Source organism: Delphinus delphis, chromosome 14 (genome assembly GCF_949987515.2).
Source record: "Delphinus delphis chromosome 14, mDelDel1.2, whole genome shotgun sequence".
In the NCBI taxonomy this organism is placed as follows: domain Eukaryota; kingdom Metazoa; phylum Chordata; class Mammalia; order Artiodactyla; family Delphinidae; genus Delphinus; species Delphinus delphis.
Window position 1 is genome coordinate 43,528,930 of NC_082696.1, and position 17,933 is coordinate 43,546,862.

Consider the following 17,933-nt stretch of genomic DNA (forward strand, 5'->3'; position numbering starts at 1 on the left):
CAAATATGTTAGTTTATGGTGTTTTCTTCTTTTGAGTGAATACTAAACTCTGTATTTGATCATATAAAGTTAAATTATTTCATCATTTTATGAGAGGGTTTTCTTTAATGTTGTTTGAAAAATATTTTAAATTAAAAGTGCAAATGTTATTCTAATGTCACCACCCCTCTTTAAAATTGCAGGAAGCAAGGAGTTAAAGAACACTTTTCCTTTTCTCATCCCCATTTCCCTGGAGACCACTACTGTTGGCAGCTGGGTACACATCCTTTCCATGTTTATATAGATATATGGGTATCAACTTATATTATTTATTAAAATACAATTATGATATATTTATCTACAATGTTTTTTGTATCTTTCTAATTTAACATGGATACTTTTCGAAGTCACTGCTTTGGATCCGTTTTATTCCTTTAAAGGTTATGTAATATTCAATTATTTGAACATGCCATAACTTATCCAACTTTTCTTCTACTGCCTTTTAGTTTGTTTCCATTTTTGTGTGGAGGGGGGCTGATGCAATGGATTGAATGTTTGTGTCCCCCAAAATTCATATGTTTAAATCCTAACCCCTAAAGTGATGGTGTTAGGAGGTGGGGCTTCTGGAAGGTAATTAGGACATGAAGGTGGAGCTCTCATGAATGGTCTTAGTGCCCTTATAAAAGGGACTCCAGAGAGCTCTTGCCTTCTTTCCATCATATGAGGATACAGTGAGAAGTCGGCAGTCTGCAAATGGGAAGAGGGCTCTCACCAAGCTCAACCATGCTAGCGCCCTGATCTCAGACTTTCAGCCCCTAGCACTATAAGAAAGAAATTTCTGTTGTTTACACGCCACCTAGCCTATAGTACTTCGTTATAGCAGCCTAAATGATTAAGACATCTGGTCTATCCCTACTTTAGTAAGGATATATGATTAGGACTTCCTTTAATTCCACTTCTTAGAAACTTTCTTCCTTCAACCCAACATCTCCCTGAATCAATCACATAGTCTTTCTCCTTTTCTGAACTGCCAATTATGAAAGAACTGGCCTCGCATGCTAGCTATATTTCTTCATTTCTCATTCACTCCTCAACTCTGTAACCATCCTGCCCCTCCACTCTTCTCAAACTGTCCTCCCTAAAGACACCCATGCCCACACGGTTGCCCAGTTCAGGAACTTTTCTTCCCAGTCTTCATCTCACTCAACATGGCTGCATCCTCTTAACCCTGGTTTCCTGAAGTCCATTTCTCCTTGCCTTCTAGGACAACACTCTCTTCTGGTTCTTCTCCTACCTCTAATAGCTATTTCTCAATTTTTCTCTGCTTGTTCCACCTCACCTGTCTCTCTCATGTTGGTGTTCCAGAGTTCTATTCTTGGCTCTCCTTTCCTCTCCTTCTACATGTCTTTCTGGTGTTCTCATCCTCTCTGATAGTTTCAACTATCACCCATACACTGAGGTCCCAATCTACCTGTAGAACACACTCTTCTCCTGACCTACAAATGCCCGAATTTATCTTCCCGTATCTCCAAAGGGCCACCTCAGATTGACAACAAAATTCTCCTTGTCTATAGCTGAACTCATGATTTCTCCCCTCTCGTCAAAACCTGACCCTCTGCATATATTTCATAACTTACATTTCCACCCAGCCCTGTGGTCCAAACTAAAACAAATCAATCTTCCTCAACTCCTTGCCCACCTTCATATCTAGTTTTTTAATCAGTTCTTTTATTATTTCTCTGAAGTCATCTGTTCTGTTACTACCACATTTCTAAAGATATATTCATTAATCCTTGTCTGAATCATTTCAACATTTCACAACTGATCTCCCAGCCTTTAACCATACAAGCTTCAAGCTGTTTTCTTGGCAATTAAGTTATTATCTGATATAATGTATGTTAGTCCCCTGTTTAAAGACCTCCAATATCCTCTAATATTCACAGGGTTTTAAAATGCATATATACACTATATGCATATAATAATGTATATTATACACACAAGTATATAAGAGACTGTTAGTCATTAGACTCCATTTCATTGAATCATCACCCCCACCCCCAACTAATTGCCCTCTCTTTCAGCCATTCCCCAAGCTGTCTGAGCTCCTACTTGAGTCCCAGGTCTTTGCTCAGGGTATTTCTTCAGCCTAAAATTCTCTCTCTCCCTCTTCTTATAATCCTATTTTTCTATTAGGACTCATCTCAAAACTGTCTCCTCTGTGAATTCTTACACAGCTCTCTTGTCAATTACAGGAACATAAACTTCCTGTTCTGTGAATCCACAGCCCTTGGCTCACACCACTCTTGCTGCATTTATCATCTGGCATTATAATTATCTACTTCTCTATCTTCTCCACAATGGCATAAATTCCTAATGAACAAAGTTCACGTCCTTCAGATCTTTGAATCCTATCACACAGTTCGGTGTCCTGCATATAGTAAACACCAACAAATATGTTTTGAGTTTACAGTTTAGAAAGACCAAATAGAGTGGTCAGGTCTCCAATCTATGCATCCAATCTACTGTGCTCCAAAAGGCAATGCAGACCAGAATGGTGACTAGAAAATTTAGCAAATTTAGATTGGGTGCTCTGTTTACTTTTTTGTATTAGTAACACAGTTCTAGGATCAGCATTTCATCAGCAATTCCACTGGGGATAAACCCAGAACACTTTCTCTCTTTGGGAGAGAAGAAAGCAGTTAAGATGATCCTGTTCGGTTTTTACAATCAGGGAAATGTTTCCAATAATGAGAGACTATATATGGGCAGATGAAATGCTAAGTGGGAAGGATGCAGATTACCACTCTTTTCTCAGGGTAAGTTAGAATTATTTTCAAACTGGACTTCATGCATTTCCTGATAACAAACCTTTACTTTCAAAATTTCCCCCTGAGTATAGTACAGTGAAAACTAATGAAATATTTACAGGCAGAGCTCTTTTTACCCTTGAGTTCATGTATTGCAAATGAACTCTTTGAACCCCACGTCTAAGAATCTGGAAATGCTGTTAAGTTACAAATATCAGCAGTAGCAGGCGGTACTGTTTCTTAAATCTGTCCCACATTTAGTAAATGCTTCCACTGAGGGCACTTGTCTCCTAAAAGCCGTATGTTCTGTTTAGATTAATACATTACGGTTGCCATGGTTGTTAAAGCTGTATTTCAGTCCGTAATCATTCAATCAATGCAGTCAACACTGTAGGATGATACTCTGGGTGGTGGGCACTGAAAATATAAACCCTGGAAAAAGCAGTTATCAGGAAAGAGCCAATAGTCTTTGAGTTCCCTGGTTACCGTCAAAGATTTAAAAAAATCAGAAAAGCAACATGGCATAGCGGAAAGAGCTTGGAAGTCAGCCAAACTGGGTTTATATCCATACTACATTACTTACTAGCTATATAACTTTAGGCAAGTCACTTGATGTCTCTGAGATTTCCTGATCTTTCCAATAAGGTGAATTCTACCTATGTCATACAGGAAGATGAGATAATCTCTATTAATGATCAAATGAAGGAATGATGGTCTCCTTCCAAATCAACCATTCACATTTTTAAGACAGATGTGCATAGAATGGATTGCTTACAAACTCAAGGAAGTTGTAATATAGTCTTAGAGCCAAAGAATTCACAAGGCAGAGTTCTCAGGTAACAGATGAAGTGTTATGAAAGAAAACCAAAGTATCAAGTTAGACACTATAATACAAACTTTTCATATTGAATTAATTTTTATGTGCAAAGTATAAATGACCTTGATGAAACTTGCTTTAAAACAAGAGGGCTGTTTTTCATCATGACAGTCTGGTTGTTCCAATAAGGTTCTTTGACCGTGGGACTGTACTTTAAAAAATTACTGATATTTTTGTAACTTATATATGAGCTCTGGAGTTTTAATTAACAGCCACAGCACAAATTCATGGGAACAATGTTTAAAGAGTTTATCTAGAAAAGGCAAAGAAATATGTTCCCTTGTATGAAATTTCTTAACCTTAGGAGTTTGAGATGCTTTCAAATATAAAAATCATGTTTATTCAATGGGCTTTACTGTCAATTTTCGGTATTGTACCAAACAAATCCCTAAGATTCATAGTAAAAATTTTTAAATCTACATAACTATTTCCATTAATTATTTTTTTCATTTTATTAAAATTTTTTTCTTCTTACTAAAAATACAGTAGGAGTTCATTCACCAAGAACACATTTTATGGGTTATTTAAATGACTAATGTAATTACACAAATTTTTCAACTAACTCTTTCTGAATTTGATTCATTTAGCTTCAGTCCTTTCTCTGAAGGGTAATGGCTCACTTTGGTAAATTATTTTAAATCTGTAAGGTTTATAGTGAAGGACGTGGGTTGCATAATATTTGGATGATCTTTTTGATATTAAGTGAGCCAGTAGATAAGTACTTCCAGTGAGAATACTTACTCCCAATATAAACACACACAATTTTTGCTAAAAAAGTTAACTGAAAGCATGAATTTTAATAATTTTTTTTTTTTTTTTTTTTTTTTTTTTTTTTTTGCGGTACGCGGGCCTCTCACTGTTGTGGCCTCTCCCGTTGCGGAGCACAGGCTCTGGACGCGCAGGCTCAGCGGCCATGGCTCACGGGCCCAGCCGCTCCGCGGCATGTGGGATCTTCCCGGACCAGGGCACGAACCCGCGTCCCCTGCATCGGCAGGCGGACTCTCAACCACTGCGCCACCAGGGAAGCCCTAAATATTTTTTTCTAAGAACTTTATGAAGCATAAGCCTCTCTCTGTGGTATGGCATTTTAATTCTAGCAAGCCTTTTTTCTACCACCTGACGGTGCTGTATGTCTAGTACAGCATTGTCCAATATAACTTTCTGCCACAATGAAATGTTACACACTGTCCAGTACAGTAGCCACTAGCCAGATGTTGCTACTGAGAACCTGAAATGTGGTGTGACTGATTAAATGAATTTTTTATTTTAATTAATTTAAATTTAAATAGCTACATGTGGCTACTGACCATTATATTGGACAGTGCAGGTCTAGAATGTATGTTGAAATAACTGGAGTAGTGGACAAGTATGCTTACTATGTCCTAATGCCCCATCTCCTTCTCAAGCCCCTCAGCTCTTACCCATAGCAGGATACAAGTCAAGTGTGGTTTCTTCCATGAAGCTTTCACTGACTACTTTAATCCACATGGATGTCTTTCCCCTCTGAACTCCTAAACACTTATCTGTTTTATAATGGAATTTAGTACCCAGTTATTATACCATGGACAATAGTTTAATGTACGTAAGTTTTAGCATAAAAACAATACAAATAATAGTACCAGCTTCTATTCATTGAAAGCTTATAATGTTAAATATTTTACAGTATCTTATTTCATCTTTTTAATAGGCCTCTAAAGCATGTATTATAATCTCTATTTTATCTATGAGGAGGCTGTGACTCAGAAAGATGAAGTTACTTGTCCAGGTCAAACAGCCAGTTAGTGGCAGAGCTGGAACTTGAAACTGGGTCCATGACTTCTGTAATACAGGGTAGGGGCCTTGTCAGAGTAGGCAGGGTCATATGAGATACTTTGGCCTGATTTGATTATGGGAAGCCATTATAACAAACCTAAGCCTGTGTGAGAAAACTAACTTGTAACGATTACAGCTTAGAGGGAATAAAAGATTATGATTCAATCTCAATTACAAGAGTATTTCATTTATAGTGAGAGACCATTCCAAAGTTCTTCCATCATAGACTAGATATACCACTTTCTTAGAGACGAGTTGCTCCCTCTAGTGAAAAGCGATGGGAATACCGTACCCCCAAGTATTCAAAGGAGAAAATCTCTGTAGAAGCGATACCTTCCTAAGGGGTCTCTTGGAAATTTGTGGAGGTGAGTTTTAGATATTACAAAGAATGGAGGTTGTTATTGGCTTTCATTAGGTGGGCCAGGGATGCTAGATATCACGCAGGAAGTCCTCATCAACAAGACACTGGTCTATTTCTGGGAGGGAAACCCATTTATATTTATCTATCTGAGCCTGGAATTTAACATAATTTTACATATAAAAACAAAGTATGTTTGCACTGTTTTACTATACAATGAATTTTCCAGGAAGGAAACTATGGCATTTCATCTGACAAAACACTGTCAGTTGTAAAACATAATATTACTTAAATATCACCAAGAATGAGAGGAAGACAGAGAAAAGGGAAAAAAAATTGCCAATAAACTATGACACAATGCATTCTTATACATAATTTTATCTCTATTTAAAGGGCTCCTTTAGACATATTTAGACACAAGTCAAACACACCTGGACACATATAAAAGAAAAAAAAAGCAAAATAAATGAAGGTATTTCTAAAACTTCTTTATATTCAGAAAATTTTTGACTCAGAGTTGTCAACATCCATGTTTTTCAAAACAAAATTATTCTCTTGCTATCGAGTATTTTGATGATGCTGTATTTCTTAAAACAGTGCTCAACTCGTGTCCAGGTTTTCTTCAAAGCCACTGACACCAATTTCGTATGTTTTGATTTTGGCACTTTTTGAGCCTTCCAAAGATATTGATGGAAAGTTTTCAGAGGAGAAAGACATCCATGTGGATTAAAGTAGTCAGTGAAAGCTTCATGGAAGAAATGACACTTGACTTGTATCCTGCTATGGGTAAGAGCTGAGGGGCTTGAGAAGGAGATGGGGCATTAGGACATAGTAACAACTAGCGGTTATAGCCATTCTTCACATGGTCTTCAAAGAGTCTGTCTGGAAATGAAATCGGTAACAGTAACCCAGTTTGCATATGTTCAGGCAATGACAGTAACAATGATCATTACTGACACCTGGCTGACAGTGCTTATAAAACACACCCTGCTTTCAGAGACGTGAAAACGTATTTCTTACAATGGAAGAACTACAGAGCTGGGCAAGCGAGGGGAACTTTTCCAGAACTTAACCAAGATTTAGTCACCATTTCAGAAAATCTCATCACCAAAAATAATGCTACTGATGATATCTGAGCCACCAGGAAAACCTACCTGTATCAGTCTCCATCCATGGTGATTAGAGCAACAGGTGTAACTTTCTAACTACTTTGTCATTTCTTATAGCTTAGGCATGTTAATGCCTTTACACGTTGAAACAGATACTATTATAAATTACTTTTATTTCTCTTTTATATCAGGTCGTCATTATATTGATGTTTTTGTATTTATATGTGTAGGTGGATTACATTATCCATGAATTTCAAGAAAGTAATGACTATTAGAAAATATCTGTTATAAAAGGGTGACATTGGGTCTGATAGGGTTTAGAAAATACTGAATTTAGGTATCACGAATAACTGGTTTTCCTCTAAACAGAAATCAAATTCTTGGGCACTTACCTAACAAATATTAATATGCTTGTGGATAAGGAAATGGGGGAGGAGGCATAAAATTGCATATTAATTTAACACTAAGAGAGGACAGTTTATGCTCTTATTTTAAGAAGTGACTTCTCATTTTGTTCAGAGAGCATGATCTCTTGAGTCAAACTATCCGGATTTAAATCATGGGTCTATCACTTTGTAGGTAATTTTGAGTGACTCAGTCTCTGCCTCATTTCCCTAGTGGGTAAAATGAAGTTCATAACAGCATTACCTCAACAGGGTTCTTATGAGAACTAAATGATACAATGGGATGGTGTTTACAACAGTGACTGGTACCTCAGAAGCAGTAAATATGTGAAAGCTTCATTAATTACAAGCATAAAATATATCATTCTGCAAAACAAAGATGTCTGAACTTCTGCTAAAATCATTACCATCCGAGAAATCTTTCCTGAAGAATCAATGATTCCTTGAAATATGGAGAATAATTTCATAGTTGTGTGAACGTTTCCTCACAGAACCATATTAGAATATATTAGATTCCTTGGGGTAGTGGGGTTTATTGCCAACTGCCCCACAACTGCTCTGTAGTGTACAAATACATCTTAGATTCCAAAGTGCAAGAAGGTAATATATGAAACATAACCAAAATATATTCCCTCATCAAGTAAAATGTAAAGCAGTACAGACACACTGTTAGTTTTTGTAAGATCATCAAGGTTTTAATTTATTCAAATCAACAAATATCCTTAAGAATCTACCAAAATCTCAGCTCCATGCTATGTTGAGTAAATACAAAGGAAGAAGCAACTGGGCTCCTATCTCATGGGATGATGCTGGGATGCTGAGATGATGAGACTGACATGTATGAAACAACCAGGGTCACTAAGAGGAAGAGTATAATTACATCTAAATTGCATGGCACAGCTCATAAGAGTTGCAGAAGTTCAGAAGAGGAGTGGTAGAGTGGTAAAGGAACTCTACCTTAGGGGTAGAGTTAGGGACAGGGAGGCAAAATGTAGCGTATGATCTTGGTTAAGGCAGTTAACCTCTCAGCATTATTGTTTCCTCTTCTATAATGTTTGACAATTTAATGCATGTAAAATGCCTAGCACAATCTAAAGCAAGAAAGGTTTGTGGTGAGGTCTTACAGAATGGGTAGTATCTGCCCAAATAGAGTGTGTTTCAGAGAGCAGGATAACCTGCCTCATATAAAAGAGACACATATCCCTTTTAAGGTTTTAGGTTAAAAAAGGAAGAACTCACAAGGAATAGCCCTACTATAATAAGTACAATCTTCTGTGGCAAATAGCAACCACATTTCTTTTCCCTGCATGGCAAAATAACTCCTTTAGCATGTGAGACTTGGTGCAGGTTGAAATCCTAGACAGTTCCTTCTGACAAGCAGACGCTTTCTTTAAAAAAAGAAATGGCATAGAACACACAAAGCTGCTTTTCCTTCTAAATCCTTGCTTCTAGCTGCCCCTTCTCTTATTCAAAAGTGAGCACTTACTCCAAAGTGATCATAACCTCGGCCCTCCATCTTCTATAATAAAGAGTTATAATCACAATCACTTCTCTACTGTGATTTTCAGATAATTAAAATTAGAAGAAATTTAAGTTTGTCCTCATTCCTGATTCATTCAACCAAATAGTCCATATCATGGCCTTTTTCAAATGTACTGACAATAAGAGAAGGAAGGGTTCCCCCAAAGTGTCTCAATACTTTTGGGGGAAATTACACTCACCACAGTCCTGATTACATTTACATGCACCACCTATCACTGGAGTCTTTCCTAACATTATCAGTTAGAGTACTAATTAATTATACTTTTGGACATCATAATGGTGACTTGGACAAATAAAGCCACATCTTCTAGTACTGGTCAAAGCCTGATACTGTCTTCTGCTCAAAAACAGAAGGCATGTTAGTAATAAAAGCTTCCACTTTAGGCCAAATTAAATTATTCTAGTTCCAAGACAGAGGATGATTTCATAGTAATGAGGAAGAAGTGGGCCTTGTGGAAAATTTCATTATTCATTCTTATCTATACAAAAGTAATTTCAGCCATGCATTACAGGCTCATATCCATTTCTTGCAGACAGAAATGAAGTAAGGCTTGGAATCATTACCTTGGCTTGTTCAGAAATGAGAGAAGAATTGGAAATACAGTGCTGGTGGTTTGAGGCTTTGCTATGTAGCTCACCCAAATATGTCAGTCCTTTCAGTGTTTGTTTGTCATACAGTGTGACCACACAAATATACATTATTTGTAAAACAAAACTGTTTTCCCTGTGGTTTTTCTATGCTTTCTGAGGCTTTGATGCATATGTCCAAATTCATTCTGACTAGGATTTCGTTACTGAAGACAGTAGAGCAGTCCTCCGGTTTGCTGGTGGCTGACAGGGAGGAGAGCAGGGTGACAACCCATGTGCCCCTTACTTCTGCAAGCACCAAGCTGCAGGCAGAAGAAACCGTATTCTGTGCATCTGTTCCTTTGTTTAACATTCTAATAATCTATGCAACACTGTGGAAGGCAGTGTACCAGGCACTAGGTAAACGGTACTAAACAAAACCATGACCCTGTCCTGGAGTTCACAGTCTTCTCAAACATATTTTATGGTAGGTTTTGGGTTTAACTTTGCCTTTCTGTGTACATATTGCCTAAGTATATTTCTGGACTTGATAGCCAAAAAGACACTCAAGATATGATACATCGTAGCTGTTGGGAAGGACCTCAGGGGAAGCAATGGTGAGGTTGAAGGGGATGCTGCCAGGAAAAACTTGAGCCACACATAGACACAACCAAACCTCAACCCAAGGAGTGTTCATTTCATACTGTTGTAACAAATTACGACAAACTTAACAGCTTAAAACTACACAAAGTAATTATCTTACAGTTTTGGAGGTTAGATGAAATCAAGGTGCTGGCGCAGCTGCATTCCTTTGGAGGCTCTATGGGAAAATCTATTTCCTTCCTTTCCAGCTTCTAGAGGGTACCTTTATACCTTGGATCTTCATTCCTTCCTCCATCTTCAAATCTGTTTTTTTCTTCTTTCTCCTTCTCACCTCTGCTCTGGTCATCACATCTCACACTTGACACTCCTGCCTCCTTCTTATCATCATAATTACACAGGATCCATCCACCCGAATAATCCAGGACAATCTTTCAATCTCCGGCTCCTTAACCAAATCAAATCTGCAAAGTTCCTCTTGCCACCTAAGATAACATACAGGTTCTGAAGGTTAGGACATGGACATCTTGGGGGGGCCATTATTCAGTCTACTATACAAGGCAAAGCAAATAGAAAAAAAAATGTTTGCCTCTTTTACACCTTGAGGCAACTAACTGAAAGCTGGCATTATGCAGTTTCTTTTCTACTTACGACCATTTTGGTTACCGTTTTAACTGGCTTTTCTTCATAAAAATGGCAGTGGGTGGCCCCTCCACCGGTATTTCTCTGAGGCCTCCTAACTCTCTAACACCAGTTTTCCTCACAACAAACTAAACCTGAGACACTGACATCCCTCTTAAAGTCGGCTCTATGAGCTAATTAACATGAATAGATACTTCACCAAAGCCAACCTTTCCTACCTCCTTGCAGAACTAAACTCGTTAATAGATTAATAGTTTACGGGGCTGGAAATAGCTTTTCTATTTCCTGCAGTGAGGGGCCATGGAGCAAGATTTAGCAAATCGATCCTGACTTAATTCCTGCAGACATTACGCAGGACAAGCTCTTCTTTGATGCAGATTATAAAGGTAAGACTAGCAAGGAACAATATGCATCAGTTTCGTGATGAAAAGTCGCTCAGTAGCTTTTTCTCCCAGTGATGTCAGAGGCCAGAATATTTTCATTTCACTTCTACTTGAGAAAAGGGAAACAATTTGCTATTCAACTTAGTTTAAAAATAAAGAGAAGATTTTTGCTCCTGGCCATTATGGAATAACAGGGAGTAGATTTACCTTCCTGCCTAGAAAATACCAAACACCAGAAAAACTTGTTTTCAGACGACAGCAGGCAGTGTAGTACTGGGATCCCTACAAGCTGGAGGTACTCTCCAGATGCATCGCAGGGAAGGTCCTCACTGCTTCAGCCTCTGAGTGCGAGCCACATTTATTTACGTAAGTCAAACTACCAGTCCACCCGATTAAATTCATAGGAATAAAACTAAGAAAACACGCTCGGATCGCAGGGTACCAGGTAAGCCGCGCCAGGACTTGCCAATTCTCGCGTCAGGGAGAGATCTACAGCCGTGACGTCACCCTCACGGAGAGGCTCGCGAGACTAGCGAGTGGGTGGAGAGAGCGGTGAGTTTTCGGTGAGAGCAGCGGGTTTTCGCCGAGCGCGGGTTCTGCGGGGAAAAGCAGACGGTAGCCTGACGTTTGTCTGGCTGCTGCCGACATGAGCGGCCCGGATGGGGTCGAGAGGACGCCTCTCCCTGAAACCCCCAGTCTCACCGTCCCCGACCGTGCCCCCGGAGACCTGGATTCTCCCAGGTGCCTGAAGCTCCGTGAGGAAACCGAGGCGTCACAGGTGATGGCGGAGACCGGTGAGGGGAGCTTCGAAGCCGTGGCGCCCGCACCGTCCCAGCTTCCAGAGGAGCGGGGCGCCCCCCGCGCTGCTCCCGCAGATCCGGTCTGTGACGGTAAGCCCCAGATCGGAGGCGGTGGGGATGGCGGTTACGTAGCGCCCGAAGCGGGGCAAGAGCAGGCCCCGCCTCCCAGTGAGAGACTGGAAACGGCGTTTGTATCCCTGGCGACGGACGGCAGCCGGGGAAATGGCTGCCGGCGGGGAGAGCCGCGGGGCCCGGGTGGGGAGAAGGCCCTAGAAACCTGTGGCGCGGAGAGGTTCGGATCTGAGCTGATGGCGGAGGCGAAGGCTGAGGAAGTGAAGACAGAAGAGGGCCCCCTCTTCTCAGTCGCAGTGGATGAGGAGGTGGCGGAGAAGGAAGGAGTGAAGGAGGGGGAGGGAGTGGAGCAGGAGATGGAGATGGAGGAGAAACCAGTAGGTGAAGAAATAGAAATGGTGGAGAATAGAGTGGTGGAGGAGGCAGGGCACCGGCCCTTGCGGATGGATCTCCGCATGAACCCTCTGGAGGCCATCCAGCTGGAGCTGGACACTGTGAATGCTCAGGCTGACCGGGCCTTTCAGCAACTAGAACATAAGTTCGGACGGATGCGTCGACACTACCTGGAGCGGAGGAACTACATCATTCAGAATATCCCGGGCTTCTGGGTCACTGCCTTTCGGAACCACCCCCAGTTGTCCCCCATGATTAGGGGCCAAGATGCAGAGATGTTAAGATACATAACCAATTTGGAGGTGAAGGAGCTCAGGCACCCTCGAACAGGCTGCAAGTTCAAGTTCTTCTTTCGAAGAAACCCCTATTTCCGAAACAAGCTGATTGTCAAGGAATATGAGGTCAGAGCCTCTGGCCGAGTGGTGTCTCTTTCCACTCCAATCATATGGCGCCGGGGCCGTGAACCCCAGTCCTTCATTCGCAGGAACCAAGAGGTCGTTTGCAATTTCTTCACCTGGTTTTCAGACCACAGCCTTCCAGAGTCTGACAGGATTGCTGAGATTATCAAAGAGGACCTGTGGCCAAATCCACTGCAATACTACCTGCTGCGTGAAGGAGTCCATAGAGCCAGACGTCGCCCAATAAGAGAGCCAGTGGAGATCCCCAGGCCCTTTGGGTTCCAGTCTGGTTAAACTTTGCCCTTGGTAATGTTCCTGCATAAAGTCCCTTTCCGCCCCTTGCTGGACCTGTGCTTGGGCTACAGAAATGAGTATGCCTTCTACTTTTTTTTTTCCCCCTTTCTTTTTCTGACATTTCTGCAGCCTTTTTCCCTTGGACATTCAGTTCTCTCAGCCTCAAGATTGAGACCATCATGACCACGCTCCACCACTTCCACATGTGCATTAATATCACATGCTGCATGGCCATGATTCACCCCACTCCTAAGCCAAGTTTGTGATGATGTAAATTGCACTGCCTTTATCTGCACTACTTGGACCCCGTTTGTTCCCAGGGCCTCCGGTCTGCCTCTTATACCTGGAATTCTAGATTTGTCTAGGAGCCCATTCTACCCACTTTGCTCTGCAGTACAGGCATATGGCCTGTGGACAGTTGCGGGCCTTTAATGATATCAAGGGAGAACAGCAGTGGACCACTTGGCCTGTATGATTTATGTGACTCCATTGCTCTTCTTGTGCCTCTGGTCACCGCCTGTCGCTGTCTGCTACTGGCTGTGCCCTTGGCTGCTACCTACTGGATGAACATCTTCTAGACCATTGTCAGCCCCACTCTGGTTTCTGGTAAACAGTCTCCAGGTTTCTTGCCGGCACACAAAAGACCTTCCATTCTTCTCCCCAAAAGACCTCTTCTCTATTCCTCACCCCACCCCGCTTCCCTCCACTCCCTTCATCCAGAACCCTATTAACTGTCAGGCAAGCGGTTGAGGTGACAAGTTAGACTTGTCCTTGTGGCAGGATGGTCTAAGGCTGGTGTCCTTTCAAAGTACCAGGCTTTCTCAGCCTCAACTAGTGAATTCAGCCAAAACCTAGGTACCTCTTTGTGCCTCCTTTTCTCATCGGGAGCGTGATTAAGTGCCAGGGTGGCAGTACACTTTCTCCATTGTCTCTCTCCTGGCTCTTAAAAGAAGTGATAGCTCATAAACATTTGCAGAATCAGGTCTTTTAGTTTTAATTTGGCTCTCCATTATTTCCAGAGACAGGTTGTCTTGTGTAATAGACTACCAGAGCTCTTACTTCCCTCTGCTTTCTTCCCTATCCTCCACCCACTTTAGCAACATCTAGAAGGTTTAAAGGGAGACAGATTTATTAGATTAAATGAAAAGCGATATCTAGGCCCTAATGGATGGAAGAACTAAAGGTACTGTGATGGGTGCCCAAAGCATGGGAAACTAAACAGAAGACCACAGGCAAAAATGAGCCAGGTAAAAATTGGGCCTAAAATTAAGACTGAGAGCCTTCAAGGAAGGTTCTTTCTCTGTCATTGGTGATGAGAGAAGTTATTTTTCTCAGGATAAACATGGGAGAATTGAAGGGGGTTGGAATGTTAAATATGTTGTCTAGAGAAGAGATCTTTAAAGAAATGCAACTCGGGCTTCCCTGGTGGCGCAGTGGTTGAGAGTCCGCCTGCCGATGCAGGGGACACGGGTTCGTGCCCCGGTCCGGGAAGATCCCACATGCCACGGAGCGGCTGGGCCTGTAAGCCATGGCCGCTGAGCCTGTGCTTCCGGAGCCTGTGCTCCGCAACGGGAGAGGCCACAACAGTGAGAGGCCCGCGTACCGCAAAAAAAAAAAAAAAAAAAAAAGAAATGCAACTCAACTTTGAGTGCTTTCTCTCGTTTTCATTTGACTGACTTTATGAGGAGGATTAACACTGTGTCTTTTATTTCATTAGTATTTAGTAAATCTTGTTATGTTATTTCTGCTTACTGGGAAAATTGAGCTGTACAGGCTTTATTTTGCTTTCAGTTGGGAACATTTGGAACAGTCTTATTTTCCTGTATGATATAGAGACTTAAGTGAATATCTATAGCGGATTTCAACTTGTTTCTGTTAAAACCGTATCCTTAGAAATATAATTTGAATAACTAGTTCTTGTCATATTATTAAGACTTTGGAAATTGTTGTCTTCGTGGAAGAATAACATACTAAAAATGTGTGGCTTGATTGTCTTGATAATTTCCCAGTTAACAACTTAGTAACTGATGTGTCTCTTTTCCTAAGTAGCATAAATACTTGTGAGGTTGCTCTGTCTCATTGAAAGTATACCATTGATATATTTGTCTTTCCTTATATGCATGATGGTAAAATAAAAGCATGTTACTCTGCTAGATTTCTTATTTCTCACCCTGCACATAAACACACATGAAGAAATTGTTCTAGGTGATGGCAGGTTATGGAATTATTAAAGTTCTTAAATGGATACAATAGGCGTTATCCCAAAAGTAAGAAAATGAGGAACACTACTGTACTTTCAGTAGGGAGGTTTGTTGTTTCTGTTGTTTTACTTTAAAATGGTAACAATTTCAACTTCTTACTCATGATTGCATTCTTTTCCATACAGCTTGTGTAACACTATCCCCCCTTCACTTCCTTAAAGCTTCCATTTCTGTCTCTATAAATGATATTCTCAGGTCATTCAGGCTCTCTTTATTCATTTGTGCATTTAGTAAGCAAACATTCATAGAGTTCTTATCATGAGTGATACACTCTTCTATCCTTATACTTTCTCAACTGTAGAAACTTGTTTACTTCAAACCTCACCACCTTCTGTGTCAAATCCTTTAAGGCCTGTCATAGATAACTCTTTTGCCTTACAGTTTTTCTATTTTTCTTAGGGAAGATGAAATATTTCTTTTTGTACTTAGTGTACTTTGTAGGGACCTCTGTTCTAGAAAATAACATGTAATAATTCATTATAGTGAATTCCACAAATATTAAGGCATTTTGTCAGGCCCTGGGAAGATAACAAGACCATTCCCTTTGTTGTTAAAGAATTGGGGAGGGCTTCCCTGGTGGCGCAGTGGTTGAGAGTCCGCCTGCCGACTCAGGGGACACGGGTTCGTGTCCCGGTCTGGGAGGATCCCACGTGCCGCGGAGCGGCTGGGCCGGTGAGCCATGGCCGCTGAGCCTGCGCGTCCGGAGCCTGTGCTCCGCAACGTGAGAGACCACAAGGGTGAGAGGCCCGCGTACCGCAAAAAAAAAAAAAAAAATTGGGGAAAGACTGATGTCCAAATAATTGACACAGTGATACAGTAAAATAAAGAGATATACTTTCACATGTTTTTCACTCTTTCCCTTTCTTTCTAATTTGAAAGCTTTGTGAAAGCAGAGGTAGGGTGTCTTTTACCCTCATTGCTACATCTAGCATAATGTTTTGCCCGTACTTGTCACCAGATAAATATTTATTGAATGACAAAATGAATAACTCAAATGGAAAAAAAGAACAAAATAACTTAGTACCCAGAAAAGACTTTTGATGAGGTAATGGAAAGAAGAAAACAGTTTTCAAGGCATTTGTAAAAGTGATTGTCAACAAATTTGCAAAGCCTTTCTTAAATAAATTTCTTGTTTAATAATTAGAAAAGGTTTAAACACTGTAACTAACTTTTCACTTGCTATTTTAACAGGGCATTAATTTTGGATCAACTTTTATGTGCTTTGTTTTTGTACATTTTAAGGTGATGATCACACTGGAGATAGAAAGGGGGTTAGACTCTATAGACATGTTCTGTCTAATACAGTAGCCACTTGTCACCAATGGCTATTGAGCACTTGAAATGTGGTTAGTCCAGATTGAGATCTGCTAAAGTATAAAATACATACTTGATTTCAAAGACTTAGTGTGGAAAAACAGAATGTAAAATGTCTGAATTTTTATATCGATTGCATATTAAAATATTTTTGATATATTGGGTTAAATAAATATTAATAAAATTAATTTCCCCTACTTACCCATTTTTAAAAAGTGGCTGCTGGTAAATTTTATATAGGACAGTGTGGTTCTAGACTTCTTGATGAATATGTCAAAGCATATAAAATATCTGTAGAAGTTTAACATGTTAATCTTTTCTCCCCATGAAATTTTTTGTGACTTTAGGGCAAGGTTTATCTAGCTAAAATTCAAGATGTGTAAAGTATAGCTAGAAGCCAATGGGTAAAAGGTAAAATGATATGTCTTTAATCAATTTGTTTTTGAGTACCTAAGATATACTCAGTACTTCATAAAACGTATTGCGTAAATTAATTTGGGGTATAAGTAGGGTAGATATGGGTGCCAAATTTGCACTTGTAACTGATAGTTACATTGGTTATTTAAGGTAGTCTCGGGCTTCCCTGGTGGCGCAGTGGATAAGAATCCGCCTGTCAATGCAGGGGACACGGGTTTGAACCCTGGTCCGGGAAGATCCCACATGCCACGGAGCAACTAAGCCCGTGTGCCGCAACTACTGAGCCTGTGCTCTAGAGGCCGTGAGCCACAACTACTGAAGCCCGTGCGCTTAGAGCCCGTGCTCCGCAACAAGAGAAGCCACCGCAATGAGAAGCCGGCGCACCACAACGAAGAGTAGCCCCCGCTCGCCACAACTAGAGAAAGCCCGGGCGCAGCAAGGAAGACGCAACTCAGCCAAAAATAAATAAATAAAAAATAAATAAATAGTCTCTAACAACGTTTATGACCTACAGCTTCGTATTTTTCTAGAATAAAATGGTCTGTATTTTTTGGTTTACAGATGTACATGAAGCTCAGAAAATAATTTCAGTCAGTAAACACACCATTTTGTGTATGTTATGTGGGCTCCAAATTTTAACAATTGGCCAGCAACAGAAAGAAAATATCCCAAGCTAGCTTTGGACCAAGTCAATTCAATGCTCACCACTTGAAGAAGTATATTTTATTTTATTTTTTAATATTTATTTTATATTTTTATGTTCTCTGTACCTTCCTGAAAAGTGTATTTTAGTTTTGAAAATTAGTGTCGTCTAAAGTGTAGTGAAAATTACAATTTGAAGCAATTACTATTTTGTATTGGATACTATATTAAGGATTATATGGGATAGTAAAGTAAAGGTTGT

General features: G+C 40.3%; 1 protein-coding gene and 1 long non-coding RNA gene across 2 annotated transcripts in view; one reads left to right on the forward strand and one right to left on the reverse strand.

Moving 5' to 3' along the window:
- Window positions 1–11,503, reverse strand: part of LOC132436976 (uncharacterized) — a 31,203-nt gene extending 19,700 nt beyond the window's left edge. Inside the window, exons 1-2 of the long non-coding RNA XR_009521941.1 lie at window positions 11,288–11,503; window positions 10,219–10,540 (exon numbers count right to left, since the gene is read on the reverse strand). This is a non-coding gene — a long non-coding RNA (uncharacterized lncRNA). The remainder of the gene's footprint in view (window positions 1–10,218; window positions 10,541–11,287) is intronic.
- Window positions 11,504–11,553: 50 nt separating this feature from the next.
- On the forward strand, window positions 11,554–14,669 carry TSPYL1 (TSPY like 1). The gene has a single exon (XM_060030058.1). It carries the CDS (start codon window positions 11,727–11,729, stop codon window positions 13,035–13,037), a length of 1,311 nt encoding a protein of 436 aa, XP_059886041.1. The 5' UTR covers window positions 11,554–11,726; the 3' UTR covers window positions 13,038–14,669.
- Window positions 14,670–17,933: the final 3,264 nt, after the last annotated feature.

What these genes read in the sequence shown, in the direction of transcription:
- TSPYL1 (XM_060030058.1), top strand. Translation starts at nt 11,727, where the DNA reads ATGAGCGGCCCGGATGGGGTCGAGAGGACGCCTCTCCCTGAAACCCCC.